This window comes from Wolffia australiana, chromosome 1, assembly GCF_029677425.1.
Source record: "Wolffia australiana isolate 7733 chromosome 1, ASM2967742v1".
NCBI lineage: Eukaryota > Viridiplantae > Streptophyta > Magnoliopsida > Alismatales > Araceae > Wolffia > Wolffia australiana.
The window spans coordinates 17,546,463-17,557,500 of NC_135835.1; the positions used below are offsets into that span (position 1 = coordinate 17,546,463).

Consider the following 11,038-nt stretch of genomic DNA (forward strand, 5'->3'; position numbering starts at 1 on the left):
CCACCATTAAAAGGATTCACTTACCCAATTAATAATATACATATTTTAAATTGTCACTTAATTCACTAATATACATATTAGTTAAATATTTTAGATATTCCTTAGTCCCCATAAAAAACATAGGTTAAATGTTGCACGATTAAAGATCAAAATAAACTATTTATGTGGGCTTAATGTATAAATTTTCATTCTCATATAGTTCTCCTACACAAATTTGGACAATATAAAGTAATAGGGGGATTTCTCTAATATTTTCACATGCAAGCTTCGTTTGTGCGAGCAACATAATACAAGCCTTTATAAGAAAAACGGCTGGACCGATTTTAAAGCTTAAAAAAATTTAGAAATCTACCATATGGGATTGCGACGAATATCTAAAAAATAACCAGATATCGAAACCGATAATTGGATATCGATAATCGATATCCGGTATCCGAGATCTGCCTTGTCCGTAGATTACCGGTACCCATCACCGATATCCACCCAATCTTCAAATGATGGTTGTCGGCCGATATCCGATATCCGATATCAGGCACCGTCCCCGTTTTATTGCCGATATCGGATATCAGTTGTCCGATATCAGATATCAGACGGATCTCGGTTGGGCGAACACTATTTCTAAGGATAGAGAGAAGAAAAAAATCATTTATAAATCATTTTTACCTTGGTCCTTGCACGCGAATACTACAAAAAAATAACCTATTTTTCTGATTGGTCCACATCACTTGTGCTAGGAAAAAGTAAAAGCTGATTTTATAGGTGATAACCTGCAATTTATAATGTAAATTTGATGAATATTGCATACATGTTACTAGCCATATTTACATGTTATCATAATTAAATATACATAAATTACTTGCACTATAGTTTTATGATTGTTTTTTTTATTTTTAAGTATTTGTTTACATAATATTTGATCTCGGTGCATTGAAGATTTACTTTTTGCAGGGCATAAGATACTTCGCTAGAGATCTTTAATGCTTTTACAAATGTTTTTGGAATTTTTCCATATTTCTTATAATTTTCTGATCATTATACCATTACACCGAAGAGTCAATTTCTGAAGGAGCTGAAGTGTTAGTCATGTAGACTTGAGGAGTGGCATTAGTCATGTAGGCTTGAGGAGGTTGAGAATATCTCTGATTGTTTTGAGATCCATAGTTTCCAGCATTGTAAGATCGTTGACCATTTTGATGTTGATTTTGAGCATGCCATCCTTGATAGTTTTGTTGAATTTTTCTCTATAATCATGCACTCGATGTCCAAATTGTCCGCAAAGTTGACATCTTGGAGCAAATTTATTTTGACGTCCTCTTCCTCTATTGAATCTTCCTCTGCCATGCCCTCGATCATTGTAATCAGTCTGATTTTCCATAGGTGGAAAATTTCTTTATGTAGATCTATTCCTTTGCGACATTAATTCATCTTCTCCTTTGAATTTTGAGATGACATCTCCAAGAGTCATGCCATCTATATGAGCATTTAACCCTGATACAAAGGCATTGTATTCGGGTCCTAATCCTCTAAGTAGATTAAAGATAACAACAGACTCATCTGCCATTTGTCCAGCTGCCGATAACTCATTATTAATGGACCTGATTAGTTGAACAGAGTCATCTATTGCCATTGTTCCCTTTGTGATACTTTGGAGCTTCCTATACAGATTAATAATTTTGGACTTATTCCAGATTGCAACATTTTTGCAAATAGCTTCCCATGCTTCCTTTGCAGTATTGCACCTTACAATGCATGGTAAAACTATTTCTGATAGAGATGTGGAGACCAACATGAAAGCATGCTGATCCATGCGAAGCCACATCTCATGCTCAGGATTTCCTTGCATATTCCCATTTTCATCAAGAAACGAAATTCAAGAGGGATCTTGCTCAATGATTTTTACAAGTCCACAAATCTTGATTAATGGAATAAACTGCATCTTCCATAGTAAAATTTATCACGTGTCAACTTTAAGTTAATTGACATACCAGTGGGAAGCATTGCTGGAGTAGTTATGCATGAGGCGACATCATTCTACGTAGCTTTTGGGGCTCTTCCAACATTGGGTCTCGAATCTGCCATCTTGCTGGCAATCTGATGCTGTTAAGCAGTAGGCTCAAATACCATGAAAAAGAATAAGAAGGAAAGAAAGAAGGATGGAGAAATCAATCTTATTTCCACACCTCAAACAAGTATCTTCACGGATTTATTTATAATGCTACAAAAGGTTGAAATAAGGACTGGGTTATTCTAGGAAGTTTTAGATCAGTAACTGTAATTTTCGGTGTTGGTAAGCGTTGTGAACAGTGCATCCTTCACCACGGTTATGCCTAATTTTAGATATCTATTTAACTTCATCTTTATTTCTATTTTTCTATTACGTGGGGTATGTCACTTTTTCTCATTCGCTATATTATTAAGTGAGTTGTGATATTATACTATTGGTTCCTATTTTACGTTTCTTATTTCTTATTCTTGACACGGGGTACGTGTTCTATTAATGTTGGTTTGTTCATGAAGACCATTTCTATTGGTTGGATTATTTACTTAAGTTGACTCAGATAGGCTCTGAGTCTGAGGCCTTTGTTTTAACTCATATTGGCTCTAAGTCGGGAAGCCAGTGTTGCCTTTAACAACCTTACCTGGAGTTTTAAGTATCGTCAACAAAGTCTACGTCCAGGAATACTTAATGAGCTTCCCCAAAACTGCGTAAAGGCGATCACTAAAGACGACTAACCCTCGGGATGAGAAAGACGAGCAGTTACATGTTTTAATTGCTAACCCGCGAGGAGTAATCTTACCGTGAAAGAAAGACTACCACGCGTTTGCCCGAGAAAAAGGTTCAGCGAAAGAGGTTCATAGCGTGGCTGGAGTGTCAGCGAAAGAGGTTCGTATACGGAGCAGGGAGAGTGATAGATGATGAATCCCGGACTGGACACGGGAAGAGGAGGATAAGGAGCGGAAGGTAGACGCCGGGAGAAAAAAAAACGGAGAGAGCCCGCGATAAGGGCAATGGGCGAGAGGGAGACAACACGAGCCGGAATCTCTCACACACAGCGGCAGCAGCAGACAGAGATAGGCAGAGACCCACAGAGAGGTGGAGAGATCGTGCGACCATAAGTGACGCACAACAACAGAGAGACGGAGGAACCGAGAAAGAGAGACTCACGGAGAAAAGAGCGATACAGAGACAGAGAGAAAAGCACGAAATGATGGAGAAACAGACCGAGAGAGACAAAGAGACACATACATAGAAACACAGAAAAAGAGAGAGAGAGAGAGAGAGAGAGAGAGAGAGAGAGAGAGAGAGAGAGAGAGAGAGAGAGAGAGAGAGAGAGAGAGAGAGAGAGAGAGAGAGAGAGAGAGAGAGAGAGAGAGAAGAGAAAAGCAAAATAACGGACAGCATAGAAAAGAGAAAAGAGAGAGAGGGAGGGAGAATGCGAATGTGAATGAGCGGAATAACGGGCAGCATAGAACAGAGAGAGAGAGCGGGAGGGAGATAGGGAAGGAGAAAAAGAGCGACAAACGCAGTGCTGAAACGAGAGAACGCAAGTGAAAGAGTGAGAGGGTGAAAGAACGTCAGGGAAGAAGAGAGCAAGAAAGCACGAAAGAGAGCGGGAGGCATAGAGAAAACATTAGAGGAAGAGCCACAGACACCCACAGAGAGGTCCACGCAGACGTAGCAATATATGTCGTTGGCGATACAAAGAGAGTACAGCCAATGGGATAAAAAAAGAACACGTACTTCAGGGCGCATTCAGCACTGAACACGAATAAGAAAACAAACAGGGAAAGAAGGAAGGGAACAAAGCGCGAGGTACAGCGGGGGAGCGAGAAACATGATGGCAAAAATGAGACAGTGGGAGACAGTGGGAAAGAGTGAGAGACAGAGACAGTTTGTGTCTTGTGACAGGGAGGGGAGGGGCTGGTCTTTTGTCATTCAGAAAGAGTAAGATAGATATTAAAACATTAGACACAAATAAAAGAACAGAAAGGGAGAAGAGGGGCTAAGGTCTGTGAAAGCTAACCGGTTAGCTTTGACAGACCTTAGCGCAGTGCGCCCAAATCGCGGAACAAAAAAGATTGTGAAGTCAACAAAATTTTGGTGCGTGAATAAAATAACAAAGGTCACCCTTAAAATCAGGAGAACAAGGGAACACTGGCCTTCCATCGGATTTACACCACGATGAGCCTGATTTTAAAATATCTCATGCCCCACATGACCACAGTGCAAAGTTAGTATAAACCAGTGAGACAATGCCGAATTCTACGGAATTCCCGTTACTTAACGGAGAAAACAAATAATGTTTCAATTATCTAAAACAGGTGAAACGAAATCTGGGGTGGGGTCCCCAATGTTTTCTCTTTTTTCTCTGAAAATAATCAATATCTCTGCATATATTTCGGAGTAGTTGGGCAGCGTAGTACAGAGAGAGAGAGCCAGGGAGAATGAGAACGTGAGTGAGCGAAATGACGGGCAGCATAGGACAGAGAGAGAGAGAGAGGGAGAATGAGAACGTGACTGAGGGAAACTACGGGCAGCATACGACAGAGAGGGAGAGGGAGGGAGAATGAGAACGTGAGTCAGCGGAATAACGGACACCATAGGACAGAGAGAGAGGGGGAGGGAGATAGGGAAGGAGAAAAAGAGAGAACGCGAGTGACAGAGCGAGAGGGTGAAAGAGCGTCAGGGGAAGAAGAGAGCGGGAAAGGACGAAAGAGAGCGGGAGGCATAGAGAAAACAGCAGATGGAGACACACACACGCGCTCACAGAGAGGCCCACGCAGACATAGCAATGTGTCGTCGGCGACACAAAGAGAGTACAGCCAATGCGATAAAAAAAGAACACGTACTCCAGGGAGAAGCGAGGGAAACACGAATAAGAAAACAAACAGGGGAAGTAGCGAGGAACGAAGCGCAAGGTACAGCGGGGAGCGCGAGAAACGATGGACAAAAAGAGACAGCGGGAGACAGTGGGAAAGAGTGAGAGACAGAGAAAGTTTGTGTGTCTTGTGAGAGGGAGTTGGTGGAAGGCAACGAGGAGAGAGAGAAAGGGGGAGAGAGAGAGAAAGAGAGAGTTAGCGAGTCAGAGTAAATGGGTAAGAGAAGGCGGGGGAGAGTCGGACGGGGAAAGAAAGAAAGAGAGAAAGAAAGAAAGAAAGAGAGAAAGAAAGAAAGAGAGAAAGAAAGAAAGAGAGAGAGAGAAGGAAAGAAAGAGAGAGAGAGAGAGAGTTAGAGAGTCAGAGTCAATGGGTAAGAAAAGGCGGGGAACAGTCGGATGGGGAAAGAGAAACGGCAATGCAGTGGGAGAGAGAGAGAGAGAGAGAGAGAGAGAGAGCAAGAGAAAGAAAGAGAGAGAGAGAGACAGAGAGAGAGAGAGAGAGCGAGAGAGAGAGAGAGACAGAGAGAGAGAGAGAGAGAGAGAGAGACAGAGAGAGGGGGACAGGGAGAGAGAGACAGAGAGAGAGAGTAAGAGAGTGAGAGAGACGGGCAGTAGCAAAAGACATATATCAAAATATATACAGAGACAGAGCTATGGGGTCAACGGGGCAGAGCGAGAGAGTGAGCGAGAGGCACAGTCTGTGGGGTAGAGACCCCGTGGGGCAGAGCGAGAGAGAGACCGAGAGACAGAGTCAGTGGCGTAGAGACCCCGTGTGATGAAAGCGGGCGGGAGAGACAACCCCAAAGAGAGGGAGAGAGAGAGAGAGAGCAAAAGAGAGTGAGAGAGCAAAAGAGAGTGAGAGACAGAGAGAGAGAGACAGACAGACAGACAGAGAGCGACAGAGAGAGAGAGAATCAGAGGGTAGAGAAGCAGACAAAAAGAGAGAGAGAGAGCGGGTAGAGAATCATCGGGAGGCCGAGATACTACCAGAGAGAGAGATACCGGGCAGAAGACAGACAAAAGTTATACAAAATTACGTGTTTCCTGAAATTTGTCTGAGTCAGTGAATCTCAAAACATTTCCTGTCAAACCCAAAGTTTCATTATGCAACACAGCTTGTCTTCTCCAGTTATGAACGGGATGTTTATTAAATCAACCAAGATATGCAATCTTCATTTTACGACAGCCAAGGGTGCGTTTTCACTTGAAGACATCACTTCGGATGGGCAGAAAGTCAAGGAAATCGCTGACGGCCTTAGTTACGTTGGTACATGGATCAGTGGGTGCATTCTCGAGCAGAACTAGTTTTTCTCTTTCACTTTATCTAATTCTTGATATTACACTTGGCTTACTTATGTGGCCCGTGATGTTTACGATATACATTGTACGCACACCCTGGATGTAGTACGCCGATATCAGATTCGCCGCTCAAACTGTGTCCTTTGGTAGCTCTTCTCCCAACTGTGTCCTTTTGATCTTTTCGATCTTCATGTCTTGACTTTCTGCATAGCTTCTTATTTTGTGCTCCTACAGATCTTCTTCGATATGATGCTACCACGGTTATTTTAGTATTATACCTGACATCAATCCGCGCTGATAGATAAAATCTCTCACTCAGTTTCCACAGCACATTATGTGCTCTATGGGTGTAGTATATTTGGGCTTTACCGCATAATTATACCGTGTCAATGGGTGTCATAATAAGAAGAGTGGACCTACGTACGGGGTTGATAACGATATGCATCGTCACATACTGTACTCAATTTTTTGGTGAAAAGCGTTAGGTCTGACGATATTCTTTGCACGCCGCTTCTACATCCTTTGGACATCCCTATTCGATGTGGGGATTAGACCGAATGCTCACGCCATAGAAAGTGGGGCTGCACGATTGCAAAAAGGACTTCCTGGGCCATGGACACACTGTCGAATACGCCTATGGCCTAAGAGGCAACCTCACAGTCCACTTCTCGCGTGGTATGTACTGAGCCCGGTGTTGTGCATTACTCTAAAAATGTTATTCACCGTTAGGATCAGTATAATGGACCTCAAAGATACGATTAATCATAAGCCGAGGCGGGTCAGGCTCTTATACTCAGATCATTACTTGTCCTCAACCCCGTATCTCGAACCTCCCTATCCATGCAAATATTCCACAAGGACAACGCAACATCCGGACCGGTTCAAGTATTTGCTCCTCCTATAATGAGCGACGCCATCCCGCACCGCAAGAGCGGGTGACGCCACGCCAGAGAGTGTCGCTCCTCGTGAAGGGAGTTCGTGAAACAATCTACCACGAATCCATGGATCATTTTACGCCAAAACTTTCGCCGGGACAATTCATGTCACTGTCGTGGTGAGTGTGACGCAGGCATTAGACAACAAAACAGCTTGCCCATGGGCGGTTGTGTTTTGACCATGACAGGATGGACGCATGACTCGACTCAAAACCAACTCAGCTCGACGCATCAACAAGCCTACGAAGGTGATCGTGTACCCAACACAGCATCGTGCACCGCTTAGGATAATCGGCAGCCAGACGAAGATGATGCCGTTAGGTCATTGGCCGCGCATTGCAGCATCTAAAAAGGGATATGTGGACGCCGCTCGGTCGCACCACTACTAAACGGGATCACCAATGAGGATCCGATCAGGGCCACGCCTGTGTAATCGCACAACTGTCCCATCTCACGGGCCCGTGATTACGTGACACAACAAGTGACGGCAGGAAGTTGCTGTGAAATGGTTCATGCACCCTCAGCTGGCCACGGGCTTAGGCCCGAATCTAGGAAAAGGCACATCTTACGCCCTAAGACACGCGAGTTCCGCTTTGCCTCGACTTAATCTTAAAAAAGTTTAAAGATACAAATGTCGGTGAGAAGTCAAAATCAGCTCCCTTTATGAAGCCCTCGACGAGTCCCAAATCACGACACTGGCTTTATTTAGGCCTCTTTCGCCGACGGCCGGCATGTCAAAATAACCAACGGCCAAAGGAAGAGGCAGAACCTTGAAGAGAGGGGTGGAGACAAATTGCGCCACTGTGAATGATTAACATAGATATTTAAACATCACACATAGATAAAAGAACAGATAGGTATCGATAAGGAGTCCTATAGCGCATGTCTTCAGAACTTATCGGTCAGCTTTCACAGACCTTAGCGCAGTGCGCCCAAATTGCGGAACAAATAAGTTTGTGAAGCCAACAAAATAACGGTGCGTGAATAAAATAGCAAAGGTCACCCTTAAAATCAGGAGAACAAGGGAACACTGGCATTCCATCGGATTTACACCACGATGAGCCTGATTTTAAAATATCTCATGCCCCACATGACCACAGTGCAAAGTTAGTATAAACCGGTGAGACAGTGCCGAAGTCTACGGAATTTCCGTCACTTAACCGAGAAACACAAATTGTCCTTTTTTTACTTTCAACTACAGCAAATGACGTTTCAATTATATAAAACACGTGACACGAGATCTGGGGAGGGGTCCTCGATGCTTGCTTTTTTTTTTCCGTGGAAATAACTAATACCTCTGCACTTATTTCGAGTAGTTGGCTTATGAATCTTATCCAGAAATTCGCCTTAGGAACTGGCACTGTCATTGTTCTCTCAGACCGTGCTTCGCTCAGTATGATGGCACTCCACCGTGAAACAGTCAGGAAAAGCGTAATGGAGTTTGTGCTCCAATCTTCCACGAAGCATTATTTTTTTCTTCAACGCACGCTAGAGCCCGAGTGTCTTCACGGTAGCATAAACATAACTTGAAGGTGGGGGTGGCATAAAATGAACACAAAATAATTAAGTACGGCGTTCTCTACATGAATCTATGAGAGAGTGCGTGCACTCTTCACCGAATCCGTAGCACCTTTGATGTGTGAGGGGTCTGACTTATCGCAACAGATTCGGGGAGTAAGACGCATTGGAATAACCCGTTGTCCCGCTTCGGATTGCCCTTTTGTGTCATCCGAACATACATTCGGATAAAATGCCGACCATATCATCAGAGAGATGCAGTAAGAATAGAAGCAGCTAACACCAAAGCGCGTTGACCCCAGGCTCTCAATTCCCATTGTTTTCTGCAGCACGCAGGTCCCATTGACGGATTCTGTCACTACACAAAATCGCGCGATCTGTTATTATGTAGCACGCAAAAAATCCCCTCCTATTCATTCTCCTGTGGTCACTCCTGCAGTGAAAGTTGATCGAATGCGATAGGGCCCCGATTTGGAATCGCACGCGCGGCCTGTCGTCGCACAAGAAAGACACAATACCGGCAGCTAAACGCGTTGACCAAAGGCTCGACGGGATCAAGCTGGTTGCGGGATAGGGCTATGCTTGCTTCGCGTGGAATAATCCCCATAATTTTAAGGCGGAACGAGATAAGGAGACTAATCTCGCGTGCTGTTGGATACAACAAAAGGACGCTGTACGAAAAAGGCGCATGTGGAGGCGTACTTGTACTTCGATCGACCAAGCTTTCGCCCGGTACTTTCATAGAGCCCGGTGTCATGGGAGGAAAATGATGGGGGAGGTGTGCATTTTATGCGAGAGTACGTTTTATAAGGAAAGTTAAATATAGTTGTATGAGTACGGGTCCAATGACCATCACACCCCCGCCTAAAGCCCACGACTAATAGAAGTAATGAATAGTTTTGGACCTATTCCTTATGCACTGCACGAGTGATATATAGGAGTAGCGCCTCGTAACATTTTACGGCCTACCGCACCTCCTAAGCATTCATGCAGAAAAGGCCATACTTAGTTGTTTATGTTCAATTTATACCACTCCTAGCTGCTCTCTAGCTGTATCCAAAAGAGGAGCAACGGAGGGGCCGTACCGTGCGATCGTAAGAGCGGGAAATCACGAGTGCGTTATCTTTCAATGCATGAATCAATGAATCACCGGGATGAGCCCCGATTTGAGGCTGATCCCGGCTAATCTGGCGACAATTGGGTAGTACGGGGAAGGAAACAGGACGCCCGCCTACACAATAGCTCTCGTGTTTCCTTGCTCTTCCAGCTCGAAGGCTGAAGCGGGGTAGGTCTTCGAGAGACCCGCCGGAGTCCTGAAGGTAATCTTGGTGTGGTCCTTAGGATTCACGTAGAACTCTCCCAGCGAGATCCACATGAGAAGCTCCTTGGATTTGACGCCCGTCACTTGCCGCATGCGGCGGTCCTCCACAAAGCCGGTGACCTCGGCGCCGAAGGAAACAAGACGCCCGGCCTTGCGAAAGGTGTAGTTCAGCGCCTGCTTCTGGCGCAGCCAGACAAAGCCGGTGCGGCGGTTAATGCCGATCTCATAAACGTCCTGGATGGGAAGGAGGCCGCGAGGCATGTTCAGCTCCTCCAAAAGCTGGATGGTCTTTTGGCGACACAGCTCGTCCCCGGTGTAGATCTCGGCACCCTCGCGGTGGGCGTCGATGGTGTTCTTGGCCATCGGAGGAAAGCTGACTGCGCCTGAGACGGATCCCCGCAGCAGATGGCGAGAAGAGGGCCTACGAGTGACGGCTGAAGAAGATCTGCTGCGGGCTCGGCGCGCAAGCCAGAGTCTTGGGAAAGGGTATTTATAGATGATACGCGCGCGGCCGCTTCTGCCGTAGGAATCTAAGGGGAACGCACCCGGGCATTCATTCGCGGGAGACCTCCACCCAGTACAGTGTATCCTCGCCCAGGCTGCACAATACGCAATACGCAGCAATACGCAGAGTGAGTGGCCTCTTTAAGTGGTTTGTCACAGTCAGAAAACCGTCCCACGGGTGTCATCGTTCATCACTCTCCCACGGTCCGAATTTTTGGTTCCTCCTCCCGAGGAGCGACGGCGGCCGAGGTTGAGGCCTTCACAACGGACAGCTGGCCCGTATCGGGTTCCTCCTCCCGAGTTGCTCGGGTCAACGTGGATGGCGGCCACTTCCGGACTAGGTACCCCTCCACCGGATGCCGTATCTTCATCCTGGCCATGAATAAGTCCACGTCCAGATACTTAAAGAGCTTCCCCGAAATTGCGTAAAGGCGTTCACTAGAAACGACTAATCCTCGGGATGGAAAAGACAAGAAGCTATGTGTTTTAATTGCTAACCCGCCGAGTAATCCTACCGTGAAAGGAAGACTACCACGCGTTTGCCCGAGAAAAAGGTTCAGCGAAAGAGGCTCATAAACCGG

The 11,038-nt window shown here is 45.5% G+C and overlaps 1 protein-coding gene across 1 annotated transcript; it reads right to left on the bottom strand.

Annotated features, from left to right (window-relative positions):
* Positions 1-9,768: 9,768 nt before the first annotated feature.
* LOC144709200 (uncharacterized) lies at positions 9,769-10,410 on the bottom strand. Its single transcript, XM_078582656.1, has one exon. It carries the CDS (start codon positions 10,314-10,316, stop codon positions 9,864-9,866), a length of 453 nt encoding a protein of 150 aa, XP_078438782.1. The 5' UTR covers positions 10,317-10,410; the 3' UTR covers positions 9,769-9,863.
* Between the last annotated feature and the right edge of the window lie 628 nt (positions 10,411-11,038).